Source organism: Tamandua tetradactyla, chromosome 3, assembly GCF_023851605.1.
Source record: "Tamandua tetradactyla isolate mTamTet1 chromosome 3, mTamTet1.pri, whole genome shotgun sequence".
NCBI classification, from domain to species: domain Eukaryota; kingdom Metazoa; phylum Chordata; class Mammalia; order Pilosa; family Myrmecophagidae; genus Tamandua; species Tamandua tetradactyla.
This window is the reverse complement of record NC_135329.1, coordinates 187038152-187064695: the sequence shown is the minus strand read 5'-3', so window position 1 is coordinate 187064695 and position 26544 is coordinate 187038152. Positions and strand designations below refer to the sequence as shown.

Sequence of the window (26544 nt, the reverse complement as noted above, 5' to 3'; positions counted from 1 at the left end):
TATTTCTTGCCACTTTTAAAGCCTCTGTCACCTTTTACTTTCCATTATAATAGTTATTAGCTAAGCGGTCACATATCAGGTTACCCTTTAGCAGTATGACCCATGTGTGATATATGATAGAGATGATGTGATATTCTTGACACCACATTCACACATAGCATGACCTTTGTCCTTTGTTTTACCCCTAAGGAACCTGGTTAATAATTTACATCTGTATTAAATAGTAAAAATTCACCCATAGATGACTGCCTAAGATGAGTGGAAGTTGTGTCATTATCCCTAAGTCCAATAAATGAAAGCACACACACACTTTTGATTATGTCTATTCTTACCTCACCAGGTTCCATATATTAAATTTGCGTGTTTTTTGTTTTTTTGTTTTTTTTTCTTTTTTCTGCTTGAGCAGGCACTGGGAATTGAATCCGGGTCTCCAACATGGCAGGCGAGAACTCTGCCTGCTGAGCCATTGTGACCTGCCCTTATAAATTTACTTTTGAATTAAAGAGCGCTCGAAAAGGTAAAGGAGAGGGTATCGCTTCTTTTTTAGGCGATTTGCACCCCACGCTTCTAAAAACCCATAAAATACCTAAATTATAGAAGAATTATAAGGAAAAGTAAAACATCTCATCACAGTAGTTATTAATTACTGTTCATATGTTCAAGTGGTTACTTTAAGCAAAAGTAGTTAGATGAGTAGCTTTTACATTAATATTAAAATGCTGATACTTTGTTCCTGAAGCTTTCAAGGGTCCAAAATATTAATATATTCAAACTCATTCTAAAACTATGACCAGAGAAAGCCATGCTCATAGTTAAAAGTAGAAAGAGGTGTTTAAGAGCAGGACTTTGAAACTAGAAACAAAGTCTAAAGAAACCATTATTGAATTGTGAAGATGTTGATTATACTAGTGTAAGGGCAAAACAACAACAAAAAAAATTCAGTGGTCAGAGTAAACCACTATGATTGCTTGTCTTTCTCTCTCCCATGAGAATTGCTCTTGGTATAAAAGTTATAGTGTTTCATAATTACTCTTTGATTATTTGGAAAGATGTCATGGCTGCTTACATCTGTTATCTGAAAAATATCTTAAGCTATTTTGAAATTCTTTACTGGCAATCTCGTGATGTCTTTTACTAAAAATGGAAGCAAAAACATGGAAGATGTTCCCTGAAGCTTATATTCTTTTCTATATATATACAGATTTTAAATGACCTTACATGTACTATTCCAAGATTTGACCCCTGACATTCTTGTCTCATAAAGTGCAATCTAGAGGTATCATTGTCATCATTATTACTGAGGATCTTTAATTGAGATTTAATCAAGCTAGAAATATTAAATTATATTTCATAGCATTTCATTTCTAGCATTGACATTTTTAACTACGATCAGTCTGGATTATAATCAAGTAAAGAATTAAACCCTTAGAACTGTGGCTGTGACATCTACCGTGCTGACTTAAGGATAGAACATTCCCAATTCCCTTTCTTATTTTTCTTCTTGCCCTGTGAGCAATGTAATTATTTCCTACATCTCATGCAACTTTGCCAGATAAGGACACCTTTATGCCTGAGGGAAAAAATTGGTGCTACTATCTTCAAATAATTTATTCTGTCTATACCAGAGAGATAGAAAGAAAGAGAGAGAGAGACTGAGCCACTGAAGCAAGGAATAGAGTGTTGTCTTAGAACTAAGGCCAGGGTTCTCTTTGGGCATATATGCACCATAGAATCTTCTCCTCCTTGTTGGCTTCAGCTGCCCAGGCTGCATTAGTGAACAGCTGCTCACCGATCTTATTCTGATCAAACTGCCCCAAAGCTAACCCCACATTTATTGGGTTCTTTCCTTACGTTCATGAGAAGGGAGAGTCTTACCCAAGAGTGCTCCAGACACTGTCCGTTATGGTAACCATTAGCCACATGTGGCTAGTAAGCACTTTGCATGCTGTTGAAACAAATTGAGATGTTATGTAATTGTAAAAATTATACTGAATTTTGAAACCTTAGTATGAAAAAAGAATATGAAAGTTCTCAATATTTCACTAATAATTTTATATTGATTACATATTGAAATTTATTAATTCTGGAAATACCAAGTTAAATAAAATATATTATGATTAATTTAAACTACTTGGTGTGGCTACTAAAAAAATTAAAATTATATATTTAGCTTGCATTATGTATTTATTAGACTGCACAGCTTTAGAGCAGTTATTTTTAGAGCAGTTTTGTTTCTTAACAAAAACAACTTTGTGTCATAAACCCATCTATGTCCATATATAAATGTAACCTATGATGGAAATTTTAAAGGGTGAAATAAAAATACAATGTACACAGAAATTCTAATATTTTTTTTCTAGTGCCCTAGCATTGGAGGTCACAGATTTTGATTCCAGAATATGATATCTAGATGGAGATGTAAGTCGGGGGCTAATAGAAGTCAGGAGTGTAGAGTTAAATCCATCCCAGGCCTTTTTCCTATGAATGATATTACATGCAGTAGGAATGGTGGAGGGAATGCTTTTGCATATTCAGAGAAGACTGTTTATTTCACCAGCTTCAGTAGGTTACAGATGGGATGAATCAGACAGATCCAAGGAGAAACATCTGTTTGCCTGAACCCACAGCATATACCTGTATATTTGTATCTATACACAGATCTACATATCTTACATACTTCTGCAAGAGAAGAAGACTAAAATTCAATCATTTTGGTCTGTATTTGAAGTTCCCAGTACTGTCGATTTTTATAGTTGGAAGTTATGCAGAGAAATGGAATTGTAGTGTCAGGCTCTCATAAACTTGTACTTTATCGCCAAAATTTCTATTAAAATAGTTTCAATTTTTTGTATGTCAAAATGGACATACAAATATTTAAACATAATGGTTCCATGAGTGCAGGTCAAAGTGTCTATTTTTATACCTGCCACACTTTCAAAAAAGAGTCAGAATTATTCCTCACACAATTCAGACATATACTGAAGTAGATCCAAAGTAATATCTTTTCTTTTTTTCATATTTCCTATTTAACTAAAGGAAGCTAATTAACTGGGACCCCCTTCTGTGGTGTGGTTATATAAAATGATGTGTAGATATTAACTCACATTGCTCTCTTCATGCTTTTTTCTTATTACCTCAGCACATTCCCTAGCTAATCATTCTTTCATAAACATACAATTATTTTCCATCCTCTGTATGTAGGCAGGAGCTAATTAACAGTGAGCACTTTGATTTACTGACAAAATTCCCTCACAGTGATTTCATTCACTATTATTCACCCTGAAGCCATAAGTGGTATAATTTCACCATACTCAATACTAAAGCATGAATGATAAGGAAAGGGAAACCTAACTCTAATAAACTCTGAATGCTTGTAGCTATTGTAATTTTTATAGCATTCTGCTCCACTGTTTAGAGTAAAGCATTCCATATGCATGAGTCATTTATGGAATAATTATAGTTACTTTTAATAGAGTAAAAATAAAACAACAACAAAAACCTTTTACCATAAAAAGTTTACTTTTTGAAGGGGAAAATAAAACCTCTTTATTTAAGAACAAAGCATAATCCACTTTAAGCTAAATTTTTCTTTAATCCCTGGACTCCAAATGCAAAATTCAAGTTCAGATTGCCAAATAGATAAACTGTTCTGTTTACCAGGAAAGAAAGGACCAGTAGGAAAACCAAAGCAGCAGTCCTTATTTTTTCCCCTAAGAATAGTGTTGTTTCCAAAATCTTCTCATATTTAGCTAGGGACTTGTTTTTACCATTGTTTTAAAAAATACTAATATATATATATATATATCTGTCTGATATGCTACATTATCAGATTTAGTCCTCATGACAAGTATAAAGAAAATAGTTATCACCATTGTCATTTACAAGTGAGAACATAGGTTGAGAGTAATTAAGGGATTTACCCAAAATCACTTAGCTGTTAAATGACAGCACAAAGATTTGATTTCAGGTTTGTCTGAATTTAAAGTCCACATTTCTTTCTTTGTACCAGACTGGTTCCCAAGTAGAAGAACAGTTAAGAGCTATTCTTATGATGAGGATGATTGAATTTTTACAGCCTACTTAAACAATCCCATCCATTGTCTTTCCCTTTGTCCTTTTACCTAATAAGCCATCCTCCAAGCTATACGGTTGTAAAATGGTTGTGCTCACATAGGATATTTTATTCTAATATGGTGTCTGACATTGCTTAATCAAGATAGATTACTACCTTCCATGATCTATTCATGTACTCCTATATGAATTTTATGTAACTTATGGAATTTAATGTATTTTTAAATACTATGAATATGTTGGTGACTAATCTAAGACACACATGAATAAACATAGGGTCTTTAAAAAATCTTTTCTAAAGTGGGAGCTATTTGTAAATTCTAAAGAGATTTGAAAACCCAGGGTGGTTCTCATAAGGACTATTTTCACTAGATGTGTCACTAATTACATTAATGTTGCCATCCCTATTTGTCCCTCACCAAAAATGGAAATAAAAATCCGAATTTCCTGGACATTCAGAAACCAAATAAAAGCAAAGAAGTGGTGGGCTTTAGCAGATTCTTTTGTTTTCCTCCCAATTTTAATGAAGGATTTGTAGGATTGAGTGAAGTTGAATGAGAGTGGTAGAGTTCAACTGGGAAAGTGTGAATCCCAAATAGTGCATCACTTGTTCTGTTTGATGAAGTGAAAAGTGATTTCTAGCAAGAAAAATACTACCCACTTTTGACACAGTCAAAAGTATCATATTTTATTTGTTTTAAAAGAAAAAGTCAACCAACTAACCAAATAAACAAAAATCATATCCATGTATACTATTTGACAATATTCAAAGAGTAGATATCCATTGTATTTACTGTATGTCAGGCACTGTGCTAAGTGCTGATGAGAGAATAGAGAGAAAAATGAGAATAATCCGTAATATCATGACATTTACAATTTATTGAAAGAAATATTATTCAATGTCAGTTTATAATTATATACTTGTTTGATTATCTACTATGAAGAAAATAGAAACTGGTTTGGAGGTGTGGGGATGATAAAGAAAAATATCACAGTAAGAACTGGGTATTTGGCCAGAAAAACTACACGATCCTGAAGATCACTTGAGATTTGACTTAAAATGATCCCAATAAGTGTTGTTGGGCTTTATCGAGCTCTGGTATGATTACCGGTAGTCATGGATCCTGTGAAGTTTGAGCATAGCCAGGATTGAAGTCTTTCCCGACGTGTACTTAGACAATGAGGTAGGGGCCAGTGAACTAAGTATTTATGAAAAAGATTCTGAAGGTGGCACGGTTACTAGTAATATCAACGTTTACTATTGTCCATAAGAGTCAGTGGCTGGGAGTATCTGAAGTAACTAAGCAGGGAATTGGGCAGCCAGGGTGTTGAATAGAGATGGAAAGATATTATAAAATTCAATAAATATTGAGGATTTAAAATTGGTTATCAGATGTGCTGATTGCATATAAAGTAGTTAGGAGAGCTGTCAACAATTATTCTTGCATTTCTGGATGGTAAAATGGGATGGACATTGGTGGCATTAACTTAGATGTGGCATAGTAGAGGGGTACTAAATTAGTCACTGGAAGCTTAGCTTTGAATATGTTGAATTTGAGGTGTCATTGACATATGCAAATGATGTGAGATGGGAAATTTGAGGCAGATATGGAGTCCTTCCCATATACAGACATAGGCCAGAAGTAAATAGCTACATATTGAGGAAATAGAGCCACATTTTGACATCTTTTGAGAAATTTAACTGTTTGGGGAAATAGAGAAAAATATCAAGAGAAAGCTATTTTTGAAGAAGGATGAAATTTGCCTCTATTTAGGAAGACTTTATAGAGAGTGAAAAGTTGGAGACATAACAGAGAGATACGAGGTCTACAATCATGGCAGTTTCCTGAAAAAAGCTAGAAGAATTTGGTGGCAAATTTCGGGAAAGAATTAGCCTTGGAAAAGAAATTCTCCCCATTTAATCAGGAGAGAATAAGTACAGGACAGGAAAAGATGCATATAGATCTGTAGCTTTGGTAGATGACAGTTGAGAGAGTTTTGTTTAGTGTTCTGAATTCTCTCTGTAGTTGTAGATTAAATCATCTTGCTAAAAAGGAATGTATGTGTGTATCTATGTGAAGGGCGTGATGCTCTGGGAAATTAAATTCAAATATAAACTGTGGTAAATTTTTGCATTAAAAATTCTGACATTAATTCACAAATCATCAGTAATTTGCAATGTGTTCCTTTGCATGCATCCAACTTGAAAGCCCACCCTATTTTATTTTTGCATGGAAAATAACAGGCCATGGTTTGCTATCAGTGACTCTGGACACATTAAATTATTAATTTAATAACTGTTAAATATATAAGCAGAATCTAACAGCATCTTGCATACATCCTGAAAAATTAATAGATTTCAATACCTGTACCATTAATTGCAAATGCTGATATATGACAGTTACTCTGAATTGCAGCATTACTAAGAACATCAGCAATTTCACAGTGTTGTGGCTACAGAACAGTAATAAATCAGGAAGTCTTACCAAAATATTGTTCCTATTTTGATTTCTTAACTACTCTCAAAAAGGAATTATGATGGAAAATCACTTCCAAATAAGTGCCTTTGGCTTATGTTTGTACTGATATATCTAAATTTATCTTCAAGCAATGATTTTCATCTTAATAATTTGTCCCATATGTCTCCATTTTTAATATAAGACAAAGAAAAGTAAAATTCACCATCCTTATGGTTAAAGCTTATCAGTAATGTTTTATTTTTATCTCCTTCCTATATATTATTAAGATTATTTCCATTTATATGTTTTACTTTTTTTTTTTTCCATGGCCAGGCACCGGGAATTGAAATCCATTTATATATTTTAAAACTAAATTTCAAATTACAAAAGTAAAAAAGGAAAAAAGTAATATGTGCTCAGTTATTACATGTATATGTATGTGTGTGTGTATGTTTATCCTTCCACATATTGATCTATACACTAACACCTATATACAATAATAGGTCTTTTATTCATTTATAGATTTGAAAATATACTATGCACATTATTCTGTATTATTTAATAGGATCCTTCCTAGTCCAAAGGGCAACCCTTCAGATCAACAGATACAATTCCTTCTTTTTACAGTTGCATAGTATTCCCTAGTATCAATACACCATCAATTTCCTGTTGAAGGAATATCATGTTGTTCCTAATTTTATGCCTTTTAGAAATTAGAAAATAAACATCATATATATGTATGTGTGTGTTTAGCATTATAAATGGTATGTTTAAGTAAGGATCAACTAAAATATGTGAAAATATTCCATTTTCATCAAATTTGCTATTAACTATTTCAAAAAAGTCAAATAGGAAGCATTAAAAATTATAGGTGTAAATCCACTTGCATAAAAAAAAAACAAGTTACAGACCCATTACTCGCACACAGATATAAGTAAATACAGACATATAATTTTACAACGAGTAATTTTCTTTCTTACCTGCCTAATATTAGATGGGATTCATCAATATAACTGCATGTCTTCACTAAAAATTTCCAAGGACAATTGATTTAGAAGGTTTTTCTGAGTTTTTTGTTTTCTTTGTGGCATCATCAGTCATGACATAGAGAGGACTTAATTGACAAATGAATTTAATTAACCCTTTTTAAAAGTTTTAAAATTAGCTTCAACTAATCCTGGATAGACACCTATCCAAATATGGGTTTTCGATATTTCAAAAGTTCAGGAGATGCCTTTGATGCTATATAGCTTTGAGATAATCAGTAAGTAAAACTTAATAATTTAGGGAGCCATAGCAGTGCCCAATCCTTCCATAAACTAAGACTGGAATGCTTGGGAGAGCTTTGCCTTTTCACTTCTCTCTCTTATTATTATTATATTTGTTGTTGTTGTTGTTATTATTATTATTATTATTATTGTTGTTGCTATTATTACCTGTCAAAAAGGATAACTGGCATGAATTTTTATAAGGTGGCACCCATTGCCTACCATCTTAAATTTATAGTTGTGTTCTTTCGATTGTTGTATTCATTTGTTTTTGGCTGTTTTCCCAATAGCTGCAGTACTAATAAATTAATGACTCCAAAATGTACCCGGGAAGAAATGATAGTGTTCTCCAGCCAGGAGAGTGAAGCTGCCAGGGTGAAGTTAGGGCCCATTAACTGTTCTCTTACCCTCTATTTGCCCTAAAACTAAAATTTTGCATAAACTTGACTGGCATGATTATAAGTAAAGATAAGTCATTTGCCTAGATACTATACCATATGGAAAATAATGATGTAGAATCTGAAAAAAATAATTAAAAACTGAGAAGAAAGTTTATTGATGTGCTTCAGTCAAGAAATTTAAAAGAAAATATTATGTTTACCCCAACATTACTTTTAGATTACTTCCTTAATGATATTTGAAGAACAGAGAGATTGTAAAATATCATTTCCTGCATGTCCATAAGCAATTCCTAGCATCAAAAATGGCTGCATTTATTTAGTATACATAATTTCAATAATAGAAAACAAGAGTCAGAGAACAGATTGAAAAATTAATATTCTAGCTAGGAAAGAAAATGTTTCATGTAGATGTTTTTTGTTTTTTTTCCTTAGAAGCAATGATTTCTTTTGCATGTAAATGAAATGGTTTCAGGCAAAGTGTAAAGTTGTCTTGCTACTATATTATTTCAATGTTGTTTGAATTGGCTTAGGTTTGATTTTTCCCCCCGGAATCTTGCTTTATCTAGTGGCTCTGAAGCTGTATTCAGAGCATCTGCAGAATCATAACAACTTCTAAGCAACAGCTTTTGAAAAAAAAATGTTTTCCCCATAATTAGAAATGTGTTCTAATTAAGGATTGAGTGCTTATATAAGTTTAAAAGGAGTTATATTACTAAACATTGTTATTAGATGCTTTAAAATGTGCTTTTTTGTGTGAATTCGGTCACAATAAACCTCCCCTCAGAACATAAAAAGTAATCCATTCTATGTTAAAAACATTATTTAAAGGAGGGTGTAGTGACCAAAAGCTTTTGTGAAGGAAGATTTGTTTGTATTTTCTCCAACTCCTCTGTGGGGTATTTTAAAACCAAGTAGACAGAAACAGCCTCACCCCCTCATTTTTTAACTTGGGTTACTTCCAAGCTACTATGGACCCAGAAATTAGAAAAATTGGGTATTTGTGTTTTGCCAAGTTAAATGCTAATGAAGATCGCTGTGTTTTCTTAGTGGTCTCTTTATTGATCTCCCAGTACAATATTTGCCTGAGGTGGGTAAGCTGGGAAAACCTACTACTTTTTGAAAATGTTTGACAACTAATATTCCTTCCATTAGAACGTATTTTTATTCCGCAATTCAGAAACTGCATTCATAAGGAAGCTTTTACAAGCTTCTACTTCTGCTTCTTAGAAAATATGAAACAACTCTTCCCCTACCCCTGCCCAATAAAAGAATTTAGTAGTGACCAATGAAGTTAAAGCCTAATGAATCACCGAGAGCATATGCTAATGAAGAAAACAATAGGATCACCCAGTCTGTTAAGTGTAAACTAGAAAGGGAAGAGCTGTTGCTTTTTTCTTTTGTTTATAAATCTGATTATCTTGAGATAATGCATTTGGCTGTTAAAATTCAAGAAAAGAAAGTAAAGCAGAAACTGTGGACTCAGTGCCTTTTTAGGTAAGACCTTATTTGGCGAGAAATAAAGGAAAATCTGATTTTGAAGGCTTAAACAATTTGTCTTTTGTTTTATACTTTACATAGCATGAAATCAAGAAGTGTCACTGTTACTTTGGTTCCATGATCAGTGGCTTCAGGGTGAAGATCTGTGTGATCTTAATCTTTCTGTTTGGTAGCAAGATGGCTGCTGCAGCTCCAGGCATTGCATCTAAGGACAGAAGCCCCTATCAGTTGTACTTTCCTTTTTATCAGAATGCAAAAAACTTTCCCAGAATCTCTCTAGCAGGCTTTGTTGTATGATCACACCAAGATGCAGGGAGGCTGGAGAAGTTTTTATCTAGCATTTTAGAAAAATCTCTTGTTTGAAAGGTATTACGGGCAGGAAATTAGCAGTGACTGTTGTTAGCTAGTCAGGGCCTTTAATGGTGTTTGATGGTAGCAGGGGACAGAATTAATGACAACAGCAATAGATAAAACAACAACTTGTCTGAGGATTAGTTTCATGACTCTTAGGAGGGAAATATTATTTTAACAATTATTTTGCAATCAGGAACAAACAAATATTAAAGTACAAGCTTCAGTTCAGAAAAATATCTTTCTGTTCTTTTCCATTTTCTGTTCACCAGAGATATTTTAGAAACCTTTTTTGTTAAGTTCAAAAATATAAAGAAAGCTATGAAATTGTAGGATTTCTGTGCTTTTAGGTTAATTTAATATAAAAAGTATGTAAATATTTATAGAAGTAAACTATTCAGTTATTTATTCATGTGATAATCATTTATTTAATGTTTATTTTCATGGGACAATAAATTAGGCTTCACAAAAATGTCTATGACACAATTCCAGCACCTAAAGGACTTATATTTTTACTTTAAAAATTGTAAATACTGCTATGTTATCTATAAGCTCCAAATATCCACAAATACATATTTCCTTTGCTAAAATCATTTGAAATTCTTATATTGCTCATGAAAATAAGATCCTTGAAACAACAACTTAGTTCTAGAACTCTTAGATGAGTCAAATTAAAGTAGCTGTCAGCAGATGCCCTGGGATATGTTAAAAGTAAATGTTACAGAATAGAGAGAAATATTTTCACTCAAAGAGATAAATGGTCAATAAGTATAAAGGAAATGTGTAGTGATGAGCAAGCACATTTAATTGTGTGTTTGTGAAGTATTTGCTGGTTTAAATAAATGTGGAATGTGGGAGGAAAAAAAAGGAATATAAAATTTCCTTTTGCCAAAATAGGAGAGGCTCAGGGAGGGAAGGCAATACTATTTGTTGTATTTTCTTTCAGAAGAAGGGGCTCATTAGTTTATTTTGTGATATCTAAGTCTGATATATTAGATATCCAAATGGAGATATCAAGTATGGAACTGGATATATTGGAATTTGGGCTGAACTGAGATATAAATTTGTTTGTCATCATTGCATAAAGAAAAAGATGAATGATATCATATCTAAGGAGTAAATATTAGTAGAAAAGTGAGGAAATCCAGTGTTTGAGTCCCAGAACACCTTTAACTTTGAGTTCTGGGAGATAAGGCAGAAACAGAAAAATTACTAAAGAGTATTGACTGGACAGAGAAGAGACTGGAGAAAGTGTGTGCTTAAACTCAAGGGAAGATTGTGTTTCAAGAAAGGGAAAGTGATCACTCACATGTAATGCTATCAAGAGATTAAGATGAAGTCTAAGAAATGTCGGATTTGACAATAAGGAAACTACTGATGACCTTGACAAGAGTTGATTTGTTAGATAGGCAGGGACTTAACATGCCTAAGCCAAGAACTGGTTCAAGACACAAGTAAATGGAAGTGAAATGAGCAATTGAAGACAACTGTTTAGAAGAGTTATATAGTAAATGAAAGCAGAGAAATAAGGCCGTAGCTAGAGAGAGATAAGGGGTTTAGGAAAATCGCAAGGTTTTGTTTTGTTTTGTGAGATGGATGATATTGCAGCTTGTTTGCATGCTGAGGAAATGCATATATTGGTATCAAAAATGTAGTTCCAGACCAATAGCCTTAGTACCATGTGGGAACTTGCTAGAAATACAGAATCTCGTGCCCCATTCTAGACTTTCTGAATCAGAATTTGTGGCTTTGAATGATCCCAAGGTGATTCCTGTTCACATGAAGAATGAATAGAATATAAATGGCTATAATAAATCTATAAATGGAAGAAATAGATTGATATACTCCACACAGTCAAGGGGTTGGTTTTAAGGGCAGTTTACCAATAGTAATTGAAGAGAAGCAGAGTGTATGGCACCAACAAATTCAGGTAGATTTGTTGTTAAAGTTGGTGGTGGGTGGTACAAAGTTTAATTGATTCTAATTGTTCAGTGAAATATGAAACAAGAGCAGCAGAATTTGAGGGCAAGGAAAGAGCTTTTAGGGTAGAGCTTCCAAGAAAAAAGAGAAGGTATAAACTAGTCAATTCCAAGATTGGGAAAGTGAATGGAGGAGGGAAATGTAGTGAGACTTGTCTAGCATATTTTCAGTCCATTTGAAATATATATATTTTTCTTTAGTTATTTTATCAGATAGATTTTGTTTGTGAGTTATAATGTACTAACAGGAAAGTATATTCAGTTTTAAAGTATATATATATATATACATATTCATCAAAATTCAAAGGCAGTCATATCTTTTCTTTATTTGAAGTTTCTCTAAACAGAATTTGTACTGCTTGGGAAAATAATAAGATTATTTAATGACAAATCATTTTCTAGAGTTTTTTTTTTTTTTTTCTCAAAAAAGTCCTATATACTTTGAAGATAATGGCAAACTTTTCTGAGGGAAATAATGCACTGTGGTCTTGAAAAGACACCTCAGTATTTATTACCCATAAAATTATATATTATTTGTGAATCTACTGGTAATTGTTTGCTGGTTAAATAATAGTAATAAATCATTCAAAATGAAAGATAAAAGCAAAGAACATATTTTTCTATTTCCATGATTGTTCCAAGTACTAAAAATTCTCATCAAATAGAGAAATTGCATTTTTCTGAAATATATTATCACCTAAATTATCCCATTTATAACCTGATTCATTTACTATTTATCATTTAGAATATCCTTACACAATGTTATTAGGAGTTTAGAGGAATACAAAGTAGAAAAGATGGTCTCTAACCTCATGGTGCTTATAATTTACCTGAAAATAGAAATAAATCTAAGCCAAGTGTAGTCTGAGAATGCATTAAAAACATAAGTCTAAGAAGAAATACTCTTAGCATGTAGGATATACTCTTGCATGTATGATAACAAATTGCAATTAATTGGGTCACTGTGATAATGATAAACCTGAGGTCCTTTATTAACATTTGCTCTTTTATATCTGAAGTATAGGTTACTCCTATGAAAATTGACAAATTATGAAAAAAAATTAGAAGTGTCCTATTGGGGCTTGAATCGTGTCTCCAACAAAAGTCATGTTCAGATCCCGACTACTGATCCTGTGGGTGTGAACCCATTTGTACAAAGGACTTTTGAAAATGTCATTAGTTAAGGTGAGGGTGGGACATGATTCAATATGGCTGAAGCACAGGTAATTTGGATATGAAAGAGAGAAGCCACAGTGATCAGCCAGAAGCTGGAAGTCAAGGGAACCCAGAAGAGAAAGACAAGATGTCACCATGTGTATTGCTGTGTGTCAGAAAAGCCAAGGAACCTCAAAGATTGCTGGGTCATCAAGACGGCACCTACCCATGAAGCAAGGCTCCTAAACATCTGAAACTGTGAGCCAATACATTTCTGTGGTTAAGCCAACCCATTGTATGATTTTGTTTTAGTAGCCAGGAAACTAAAGGCCCCTTTTAATATATTTTTTCAACTATCTTTTTCAATTAGAGAACTTTCCTTAAGTTTTCATGTAAAACTTTAAATTCTCCAAAAGGGGGATGCCATTTGAAATTAAATTAACTTGAAATTAATGGTGAAATCCATAAGGACTTCTTAAAGTATCTGGCTCCAGCATGTGTTACACAAGGCAAATAGTATCTCCCATGTTGAACAGTATGAACAATATTTCAAAATTTATTTTATATTTTAGAGGTTTGTACTCTCGCAAATGATTGGTCTCAAAAGGTCAGTGGAAAGATAAGAACAAAATGATATTGTGAAAGTAGAATTCTGCTTAATGAAAGCAATCCAACCACATAAACTAAAATAGTCTATTAGGAAAACAAACCACATAAACTAAAATAGTCTTTCAGTAAAACAAAAGGAAAGGAAAAAGGAAAAGGAAAAAAGTCCTTGAATCACATTTTCCCTTTGCATTGTTAGTTACAAGAGTAAAAATAAAGTATTGGAAAAATTTAAAGGGACTGATATTATGCTATATGCATGGCTCTGTTTAATGAGAATTTGAAGCTATTAATAAAATCATACAGATATAAGACTTTAAATAAGAGGAGACACAGGTATACACAATTTCTTAAAGTAGGTTAGGATGATGATAAACTGGAATATCCTTCAGCACCTCAAGCCCATGGATTCAAAAGTACCCAATACTCCTCCCTTCCAAATACTTTCTTTCTCCTGATGTCCGCCTGCCCACTAATGGTATCATCAGCCTTATGCTCATCCAGGTGGGAAAGTCTAACCATCTTTGACTCCTTCTTTGCCTCTCTTCACTATAGAGTTAATATATTTTATAATTTCTGCTGCTGTAATACTTTATTGCCTCTCCCTCTATATTTCCCTAATTCTGTCTCTCATTACCACTGATAAATAATATTAAAATATGCAGTTAACTAGTCTTCTTAAACTCTTCCTCTTTTCCCTCATTTATCTACTTTGTAGCTTGTTACTAGAATGATCTTCCTACTATATTCCTAATATACTTTTAAAATTATATTTTAATGAAAGAAGATAAGGCTTCTGAGCCAAACCTGCCTCAATTCAAATCTTGCTTTAGCCACTCAGAACGTTTGTGACCTTGTACAATAGTATAATCTACCTCCAAAGGTGATCGATGAGATAAATGAATCCAGATGGTACTTTCATATTAGTTTAAAGAACATCAGGTGGTTTAATCTCTACTGAAATCCTTTTGGTTTAATCTCTGCTGAAATCCTTTTGTAACACTATTATATTGGTTTGCTGAAGCTGCCAGAATGCAGTATACCAGAAATGGAATGGCTTTTTAAAAACGAATTTATTAAGTTGCAAGTTTACAGTTATAAGGCTATAAAAATATCCAAACTAAGGCATTTGGGGAAAGATACCTTGACTCAAGAAAGGCTGATGGCCCCAGAACACCGCTGTCAGCCAGGAAGGCACCAGGCAATTCTGTTAGCCTTCTCTCCTGGTTTCTCATGTCAAAGGTCTTTCCTGTTTTCCTTCTGCACCCCCAAAGGTCTCTGGCTTCCTGGATTCTGAAGCTTTTTCCAAAATGGTTGCCTCTTAAAGGATCCAGTAAGCAACCCCACCTTAAATGGGGGTAGAGACACATCTCCATTGAAATTTCCTAATCAAAACGTCCCACCCAACGTTGGGTGGGTCACGTCTCTATAGATACAACTTAATCAAAAAAGATCCCATCCAACAATGTTGAATGAGGATTAAAGAGCATGGCTTTTCTGTGGTACACAATAGTTCAAATAGCACAACTATATTATTGAATAAAATGTGATATTTGCATACAATGAAAGTAGTTTATCTTAACACATGAAGACAAGCCATGAAACACTGATTTCTGCTTAGGAAGATGAAGGGCAGGTTATGATTCATTTGCCTCAGCAGTTGGGTTTCTAGTCATATTTCAGATGTCATAGAGGAATCTCCACTCCTAATCAAAGGAGAGACACACTAGAGCACCCTAGGTCTCATCAAGTAAAAACTGTAACTGTAACTGTCATCTGATATCTAACTCAGAATCTGGCCCCAGATCACTTTCATAGAAAAAATGTGTCATATTTTATATAGAAGGTAGAATTCAGGGTCAGAATATAAGCAAAACTTCTGGGAGATAAAAAATAAAATGAAATGAACTGTTCATGTGGCTCTCCTTGCCCCAGGCAGTAACCCTTTAGATGTCTTCTGGGGAACTTCAAAGTTGCCTAGTGTTTCAAGTTCTCCTGTTTAAAATTTGACCCTCTGGGGGGAACAGTGAACAGCGTAGCAGTACACTAGGCACTGTCCCTGTAATGATATCTGCTTGTCTTTACCTTTCTTAAAGGAAATCCAAGGTTTGTTTTGTTTTTTTTAAGTCAAAAAGTCATAGTATCTGTTTTCTCACTGAGGAAATAAAGTGAATCCAGAAGCTTAAGAGTAAAGTCAGTTACAAATTTTATAAAACCCAATGGTATGGAGGATTTAATAAACTATAACTGCAGTGAACATGGAAATCTAGGTAAAATAATAGTTTGTTGAGAATCGAAATAATAAGATATGACTAAATATAATGGCAGAGGGTCTATTAGAATCCCAAAATAAAATTATGGGCTTTTGTGTTCTCTACTATCAAAGATAAGTATGGAAGAAAAAAAAAACTGATGAATTATATTTACCTACTCTAAAAAGTCAATTCTGATGAATCATCTTTAGAAAGAGAAAGAATGTAATATAGCTGAAAATTAGTGGACTTAAGATTCCAAGATATAAAGTGTTACCAGTACCATTTGTGGTTGGCCTTATCTAAATACCTTAATTTTTGGAAGTCTGTGTCCTTATATTCAATATGGGATAATAAGATCTCTTTTGCATAGTTTTAAAAATATTCAATGTATATTAAATGGCATTTCAATTAAAAAATGTTAAACAAGTTCTTGGTATCAATGGAATGGAAAGTCCGCATTGAGTCCGTTTAAATTATTTAACTTAATCATAACATATAGGACTAAATAAATGTGAGATTTACTAAATGAACATCTGGTTTATGAAACAGAATCGTTTCTATATTGCTGGAAAATCTTTGATACTTTCATTTTATTGGATTATTTCCCATTGAAAATGAAATTGTTAGTATCCATGAGTACCTGATGGCAGTCAAATCTTGGGTTCCACTTATTTGAGCAGAAATGTTTCCATGTTCAAGCTGCTTACATCTGAATAAACTATTGAAAATATTCTTTTTTCCAAGTTGTATTCCTTGTCTCAGTTGGAAACTACGAATGGATTCTAAGAAGCCTCTTTTTAATAAGGAGTGAACATGTTGATCAATTGTACTTTTCTTATAGAGCGTGCTAGGTAAGAAACAGAATATATCTCTGAGGATCCATTTAGCCATTTGTTCATGATAGATTCATGCTTTTGCGTGATGGTCACTATAAGAACTTCAGAAAAAAAGAAGAGGTACAGGATGATAGCCATTGTTATCCAATTATATAGGAAAGAAATATAGGTTATACAGAATCATCACATCTGATTGACCCTAATTTAAGAAACATTCTTGTAAGTTATGTATACGTTTATAACAGCCATTCATTTACCTTCCCAGCAAGTGAAGACTTGCAGGAATTACAACTAATGTTTACTTTTTTATTACCTTAGGTGAAGCATGTATCCATGGCTAAGATGAGTGATTTCATAGAGGTACCAAGCTCAAATACTAGTTAGAGGCAAATAAGTAATTAAAACTCAGATTGGTTTGACTCCAAAGCATCTTTCCATCACAGTATGCTACAATAAGAATAAATACGGAATTTAAAAGATAAACAAAAAAATAATTGTTAGAAACACCATTTTACTATTTTCTGAAACTTGCAAAGGTATTATACAAAAACATCTTGCTAAAGTTCTTTGACTACCCTATTGTTTCTGTTTTCTACCTTTCTTTTTTGCTCCTGTGTACATTTAAAAAAAAACAAAAAACACATTTTTCAGTTTAACCTTTAGATCCTGAAAATGAACAGAGAAGCAGCTCTATATCTCATCCAATAAATCCTGAACACGTATCTTTAAAATATTTAGCTCTACTTAAAGTCTTCTTAAAATTGGCATGCTTTGATTTAAAGTCAGTGCAGTCAGTTGCAAATAATATCATCAGGTTACCTTTGTCTTAAAATGAATTATTTTTCTGTGCTCAGAAAATTAAGAAAAATATGCCTATATTATAAATTAAAAATTCATTCTATTTGGTGATGAACTTATCTTACCTATAAAAGAATCTCATAAATTTAGCAATTGTTGTGATAACTACATTAGTAAAAATGCCAGTTTTACCACTTTTGCCAATTTGAAATAAAATGCCACGTCCATTTTTAAAGGATAGCCTGCTATTAACATTAAATGGAAAAAAAGGTCTAACAAAAGGGTTTTTAGAAACATTTGTTTCAATGTCAGTTACATGAAGTTTCCTACATTTTGTTTGAGATTTCACATCTGGAAGAAAACAAGCCAATAAAATAAAAACAGTATTTAGAGGGTTACAAAAATCATGTTTCATGTTTTGTTCATGTATTATATTCCCCAGTGAGAGGAATATCTTGCCTCAAATATAATAATAACTGATAAAAATGTTTCTTTGTGTGTTATATACTTTTGGAAGACACTACTATTTAATATGCACCTGTTTAATTTAGGTAATTGCATTGAAAGCATTAGAATGTAATACATTGTGTTGTCTCTGAACTTCTGAATGAAATTTTGAAAACCAAATTATATGCTTTTAAATAAATTAGCAAAGTTCATTTGTGATTCAATATTCTTATGATATTAGCTTCTCTAAGTAGTGGGAGAATCTCAGTTTCATTATGCTATTTCCAAAGAGAATAAGGTAAACTATCAATTGATCTCATTTTTAGAATCCTACACTTAGATTTGGCAGTTGAAGTCATCTTTTAGGCCGTTTCAAGTCATTTTTAATGGAGAACCAGACAAACAAAGAAAAAGGACACATAGGCCTTCTGTGACGGGATTACAGAATATTCTATGTCCTTTTGAATTTGATTCTTCTGATCTTTTTAGTAAAAGTATGTATGAGCTCTTGTAGAGGTTTCTGTGCCTCACATACACAAAGAAAACACTTGCTTTCAGAAACATAGCTAGTTGTAAATAGCCAGTTTTAAACCCAGAAGGTATAGTCAGCAATTTAAGAAGCCATTTAAGTAACTATTTCCTCTTTATCCACATAAATAAAAGTATTCCTTCCTCTGCCTTTAAACATTAACCCCCAGGGGAACAAAAAAAGAGCTGTCCTCCTACACCTAAAAATATCTAGGCATCATCAAATTTGGGAGGGTTAGGAAGTGTGTAAATATTAACTTTTCAGATCAGCTTAGTTTTATGGAACATAATGTTAATTATAAGAAGTGAAATGTAATTAAATATGAGATATTAAATTTTTAAAAATAGATATTATATTTTAAAAAGTACTTAGATTATAAAAGTTGACATGGAATACCAAGATGAAATCTTAATCGAAAAAAATGCAAGGAAAACAGTCAAGAAAAAATAAAACAAGGTCGTTATTATGAAACTAAACTTTTATACATTGATTTTTTATATTTTTCTAAAATTTAATAAGCTTTTATTTCAAAAGCAGTATAAATAAATTATAGATAATTAGAAAGTGCACAGTAGCAAAAATGCAAAGCACATATGCATCTTAGGTAGATACAACTAATGTTTAGTATCTAATTGCATATTTTTCCCATTTTTTTATAACTTGTATAAACACAAATGTATGAATTTTGCCGTTTTGGCATCCTACTATTTTGTAACCCAATCTTTTCAGTTTATAGTCCATAATTTTCCAAGGTAGTAAATTTTCATCTCATTGACTATATAATCCATAGTCACACTTCTCAGAAGTCATTATAGTTGGTTTGTCCAAACTAGGATCTAACCCAGGATTGCATATTGCCTCTGGTTGTCATGTCTATTACGTAGTCTTAATCTAGACTAGTACTTGTTATCATTACATTCACTTATCGAAGAGAATATGTTAGTTTTCTTATAGAATGACCACCTTTCTCCATTTCACTGGCTGCTACCTTCTTGTCAATGCCTTATTTTTCAAATTCTGTTGGCATATAAAGAATGTGGTGTCTTAAAATGTGAGCAAAACATTTATGCATATTTTAGGTCCAAAACTATAGTCCTTTATATCTTCAGATGTTTGTAACTCTGCCATTCTTGCACAGTGGTAAGGAAAGAAAGAAAGAAAGCTGTATCAACCAAAGGATTAGCTGTAGAAAAATATTAAAAGTAAATACTATATACAGAAAATCTGGAGAAATCCACAACAAAGCTACTAGAACTAATAGGTAAATTCAGCGAAATGATGAGGTACAAGATGAACGTTCAAAACTTAATAGTATTTCTGTACACAAGCAATGAACAATCAGAAAAAGAAATCAAGAAAAAAATCCGCTTAGAATAGCATCTAAAAGAATCAAATATCTAGGAATAAATCTATTAAGCACATAACAGATTGTACACAGAATGGTACAAAACATTGCTAAAAGAAATCAAAGACTTTAACAAATGAAAGGACATTCCATGATCATTGATTGGACACCTAAATATTGTTAAGCTGTCAGTCCTGCCCAAAGCAATTTATAGTCACTGTAATCCCAAATAAAATTCCAGGAACCTTGTTTGCAGCATGGAAAAGCAAATCATCAAGTTTGTATGGAATGTTAAGGGGCCCCAGATAGTCAAAGCCATCTATAAAAAGAAGAATGAAGTTGGAAGACTTACCTTCCCAATCTCAAAACTTACTATAAAGCCGTGGTAATCAAAACAAGATGTTACTGGCACAAGGACAAACATATAGACCAAGGGAATTGAATTGAATGCTCAGAAATCAATCTCCACATTATGGCCAACTGATTTGTGACAAGGCAGCAAAGACCACTCAACTGGGAAAAAATAGTCTCTTCAACAAATAGTCTGGACAAACAGGCTCTCCAATTGCAAGTAAAAGAGGGAAGACCCTTCTCTCCGACCTTATACAGAAATCAACTGAAAATATATCAGACCTAAATATAAGAGCCAGAACTATCAAACTCCTGGAAGAAAACTTAGGGAAGCATGTGTTAGGCAAACTTTACAAAGCACAACAAACAGAAATATATATATATATAGATATGGTTAAAAGGGGAAAATGTTCGGTTGTGGATACAGTAACCGAATAAAAGTGTTTTAAAAATCCATGGAATTACACTACACCAGGAACCCTAAAGTACACCATGGAGTATAGTTAATAGTACAATTGTAAAAATGTGCTTTCATCAATTGTAATAAACATTTCACACCAATATGTGGTGCTAACAAGAGGATGGTATATGGGAGTTTTGTTTATTTTGCAGTAAAAAAATAAACGTTAAACTGAAGATCATAGAAATTACTATCTATTGAGTTCTGATTGTTTTATTTTTATTGCTGTGACCAATCTAAGAGTGAAAGCATAGCAAGTGATCACCACCTGAATTAGATTAAAAGAATAGAGAGACAAGAGTCTTGTTTTTTGTTCTATTGGAAGTGATCTTCCTTAAAACAAAAACCAAATACAAATGATCAAGCATTTACTTTTAATTTACAGTGGCATTGACATATATTTTTCATAAATGCATACCAGTTAGTCTTTTGTAAAATAGATAAGCAGTAACAATTTTGAGTTTGGTTCAATCTACAATTAACAAAATTGTAGACACTGCTCTCAATGATGTATAAATCCTTTGCAATAAAAGTGTAGGCTGAGGAAATGAAAATCATCGTTTTCTGTGTTAGTGGCTTTTCAGAGGTATTTTCCATTCTTGAGCTGAAAATTATACCTTGGGCAGAAATCCTAAAATACTTTCTGAAATACACATTTATTTCATGTAAGTGTAATACATGAAAATTTAAAACGTATATTAAACAAAAACGAGCATGCAATGCATGCTTGAAAATATGTTCCTATACACAAAAACAAACAAACAAAAAATCACGATAGTGAGTTTGTGTCCATACTATAGCTTAATTTTCTCAACACAAACTATTACATCTCTAGAAAGTCCCATTTAGGGAAATCTTGTTGAATTATAGCACCATTTCAGTATGCTATGATACTTTGAGCTGTCAAGCAACAACCTTTAGGATGAACTACTCTTTTAGATTTTCCTGCAGTTTTATATGACAATATAGCAGTCATAACCTTTAAAAGACATGGCTTCATTTATAGACAATGTTACACAGTTTTTTTGGAGATCTTTAAGATTTTATTTCGGATCATCCACTATCATTATCTCTGATGGACCTTTGAAGAAAAGTTTATTTGGCAAGAGCAAGTAATTTTATTTTTTCCCAAGGAGTATGCAGATGTAGAGTTAGAATATATTCTTCTAAAAATAGGAACATAAGATATAAAATTCTTTGCTATGGAAAGCATAGGAATGTAGGGAGTTTGTTTTTACTTTTTGGCATCTATCATGGCTTTGTGGTTAAACAATTATTAGGAACACCTATTTGTCTCACCTTGAGCTGTTTATTCTGGCATACTAAATTAACATATGACAGGACACTCACCAAAGAAAGCTTGTAGATACCAGTTTACTCTAGAACAGTAAGTTAAAACCCTAAATATTACTGTTTAAGTCGGGGGGGAAATTAGCTTAGAAAACAAAAACTAATCAGTTACAAAATTGTATCTTAGCTAAAAATATTTTAGAGAAACATTTTAAGAACTAGAAATTGGCAATAAATCTCTCCTTAATTTCTCCCTTTTTTTGGCACTATTTACCCTTTTTTCTGTAATGTTTAATATGAGGCCGTATTTTAAGGGTAGGTGATGCTTAGGCACATAAATCGTCATTCGAAAAACCTGCCTGACCCAGGTTTTTTGACCTTTCTCCTGCTCTTTCATCTATCAGAGTTGCTTTTACCAGAAATTCCAGTAGTACCTTTGTCAAAGAGTGTACTCCTGGGGTCTGGGGTCCGTATGTCTCTGTACCACTGATTTCTACTGTCGAGCTGTGGTTCTCAAATGGGGGAGGTTTGGGCAGACGTATGGCAATGTCAGGAGGGGCTGTCATGACTGGAGGGAGGAGGTGCTTAGGGGCATCTGTGGGGTGGGGTGCATTATTCCATAATGCACAAGACAGTCCCCCCAGCAAACAGATATCCAGCCCAAAATGTCAACAGTGCCACTGTTGAGAGAACTTGCTTTAAAGAAAACACTGGAAATAATATATACCATGCCAATATGAATTAAAATAGCTTCTATTTTTTAGATAGAAATAAAATTGAAATTAAAATCATTTAAAATGCACCCAAATCAACATTTTGGCATATGTTCTTCATTCTGTTACCAAATTTTACTTTGTTTTTCATCAAACAGCATGTTGTAGCTGCTCATCTCCTGAGATCAGTTGTATGTGCATGATTATTATTAGAAAGCAGACACACACAAATGCTACAGTCCTAATGCATCTTTATTTGCATTTCTCCTGACTGACTGTGATATATGGATGATGTCCCATACATCTGCCTTATTGCTCTCCATAATTGTGCTATCACTGTTTGTTCTTTCGTCAGGACACCCCTGATAGCAGCCGGTGTCATTGGAGGCCTCTTCATCCTGGTCATCATGGGTCTGACATTTGCAGTCTATGTTCGAAGAAAGAGCATCAAAAAGAAACGAGCCTTGAGAAGGTTCCTGGAGACAGAGGTGAAGTCTTGATTTCTTTTCTCCATGTGTTCAGGATTTTTATTAGGTTTAGAAAATTAAGATGAAATTTAGCTTTATTCATCCAAATGAAAATTCTGCTCAATTTCCTGTGGAGAGTTTATAGTTTGTATTTTATCTTAAACAAAACTGATGAAAAATCAGAGGATATAATGAAAGCAGTCAAGGGAGATTTTTGGTTTCAAGAAGGTAGACGTTAAGAGTCAAGGAAATGATTCTTTTGGGGAAAAGACAGTTGCTTTTTTTGAAGAGGTAAAAGGAGTGTTCCCATGGGCATGCTCTTGATAGAGATATCTGCTGGGACTAGAAAACACTGGAAAGAGGTAGAATTTTCCTGCTTCAAAATAAAGACAGACAGACCAGCAATGTATGCTTTAATTAGGGTTATTAAATTGGTAGCCAGTGATCTCATAAAACCATTGATGAAAGACTGAGTACAGGAAAAATCTTTGTGTTGAAATCACACCGACCTTATGACCCAATTTATGAGATGCATTTACTATTATGCATGATACTCTGAACATGGAATTTACCCCTAAATTATTTTAGTTTAGATTGCCAAACTGAGTTCCCTAGCATATAAAGTGATATTTTTCACTGGTGAATTTTACGTGTACAAGAACAAAAATTACAGAACACTGTGTTTCACCAGATGCTTCTCAACTCCTATCCTACCTCTTATACCTGCTTGTTTGAACAATTTAGAGCCATTCTGATTGGAGACTCAGCCTCCCCTGAGTTGTGAGAATTGTGAGAGTCTGACCTATCCCTTAACACTGGCAGAGATGAGGATATTCATTCATTCATAAATTCATTGCACACTGACAGTAAATTAAATTGTGGTTCCAAAAGCTGAAACTGGATAGGAGAATTATTTGAAAGTTTCAGGAAGCTACTTTATAGTTACATATAGAAAACTGCTTTTAAGGATTGGATTTATCTGAAATCGGAATGGGTTGTCTCATCAATAGACAGTAGATTTTTGCCCAGATTGTCTTTCTCCCTGTTCATAGGCTTAAAGTTTCAAAAGAGTTTTTTTGTTTTGTTTTGTTTTTCCCAACACATATCTGCTGACCTGCACAGTATGCTCAGTGCTTTGGTAGATGCTGTGATTCAAAAATGTATTAATAAAACTTGATTCTGTTCCTTGAAGAGTGACAGATTCAGTGCCTCCAGTATACCAGGCAATGTTCCAGAATGTTCTACTTGTGTTATCTCATTTTGTCCTTTAACAATGATCTCAGCTAATTATTGCTATACCTGTTTCACAGAAGAAGAATGAGGAAGCTGGAGGGATAAAGTAAATTACTTTCCAACCTGTGAGTGGCAGAACTGTTTTAGGAGTCTCAGTCTTAGAACTTTAATCTCAGTCCCCTTTTCATTACCCCCGTGGTGCTGCCAAAGCCTCCTTTACTCCTGAGCAGCAGGTTGACTTCAAAAGCTTGATAACCTCTGCTAGAGATTCTTGGACAGATTTAACAACAAAGACTTTTGTGATTCTTTCTGAACAAATTTATATATTTACTTGAATGCAGTTGTATGCGATCAAATTTCTGTAGTGACAATATAACAATAATATTTTGAAACAAAAGAGTGTTACTTGTCAAATTGTAGAAAAATTTATTGATAAATTTTATTGTGTTCTTTTTAAAATTATTGCTGTTGCTGCACTTACACTTAAAACGATGTTCCACTAATTAAGTAGGACATGGTGTCCACAGGAACATGATAATAATGTTCAAGCTGAAGGGACACAGTGCATTTAGACTTGTAAACAGACATTTTGAAATACTGTGCTGGTTTCAAGACAATTTGAGTAGGAGTAGCCTTTAATTATTTCCTTATGTTGAGAAAGAGCAGGCTATTACTCTGTGTTTAAAGTTTAGTTCCTTTATTTAACTTTTTTAAGAAGTCTGTTCTTTCTCCCTCTTACCTTTTTCTTCAAGCATAGATAAAAATTAAATTTCTAACGCAGATAACTTTTTTTTTACTCTTCCGCGTTTCTATCATCCATAGATTTCTTTTTTGCATATACAGATGATTAGCCTACATTTACATACCTTTCCCCTACTCATTCAGCCTCCCTGGTGGAATCACATCTAAGCTAGCACATCTAAAACTAACAGATCAATTTTTTCAGAACTGCCCCATGCCCTGTTCTGTCCCCCTCCATGCCTTCACTCTGACGCTGTACCCATGCTGTTTTCCCTCCCGGCAACGCCAACCCCGTGCCAGTCCTTGTTTATAATAACCTCATGAATGATCTTAAAGTCGACTTCCTCTCCAGAATTAGTCAGCCTCAGTTCCCAGTGGTCACTTTATTCCTTTGTATTCCATTCATTCATTTGTGAGCTGGAATCGAATCAAAGTAGTTTAGATTTTTTATTTAATTTTTATTAATAAAACCAATCAACATACAATATGAACACCCTTTTTTTATCACATGGTTGTATATTCATCGTCATGATCATTTCTTAGAACATTTGCATCAATTCAGAAAAAGAAATAAAAAGAAAACAGAAAAAAAAAATCATACATACCATACCCCTTACCCCTCCCTTTCATTGATCACTATCATTTCAATCTACTAAATTTGTTTCAACATTTGTTCCCCTGTAATTTCTTTAATTTTTAATTCATATGTTTTACTCGTTTGTTGATAAGGTAGATAAAAGAAGCATCAGATGCAGGGTTTTCACAATCACACAGTCACATTGCAAAAGCTAGATCATTATACAATCATCTTCAAGAAACACGGCTACTGGAACACAGCTCTACATTTTCAGGCACTTCCCTCCAGCCTCTCTGTTACACCTTAACTAAAAAGATGGTATCTATTTAAGGCTTAAGAATAACCTCCAGGATAACCTCTCGACTCCGTCTGGAATCTCAGCCGCTGATACTTTATTTTGTCTCATTTCTCTCTTTCCCCTTTCGATCAAGAAGGTTTTCTCAATCCCTTGGTGCTGAGTCCCAGTTCATTCTAGGACTTCTGTCCCATGTTGTCCACACCCCTGGGAGTCATGTCCCATGTAGAGACGGGGAGGGCAGTGAGTTACTCTCAGACTCTGCCACATAAAATGGGCCAGGGTCCACCACCTATATGATGAGCTTCTCCTGGGGTTGTAAAAATGTGGAATTTCAGGCCTAGCTCAGACCTACTGAGCCAGCATCTGCATTTCAATGACCCCAGTTAATTCATGCATATAGTATTGTTTGAGAGGTGC

At 33.5% G+C, this 26544-nt stretch overlaps 1 protein-coding gene across 7 annotated transcripts in view; it reads left to right on the top strand.

The window, feature by feature from the left end:
* The window catches only part of ERBB4 (erb-b2 receptor tyrosine kinase 4), a 1077155-nt gene that overhangs the window by 814389 nt on the left and 236222 nt on the right, over nucleotides 1–26544 (top strand). For all 7 annotated transcript variants that reach the window (XM_077154990.1, XM_077154989.1, XM_077154987.1 and 4 more), the window contains one exon: nucleotides 23167–23299. In XM_077154990.1, the coding sequence (XP_077011105.1) occupies nucleotides 23167–23299 (133 nt within the window). The remainder of the gene's footprint in view (nucleotides 1–23166; nucleotides 23300–26544) is intronic.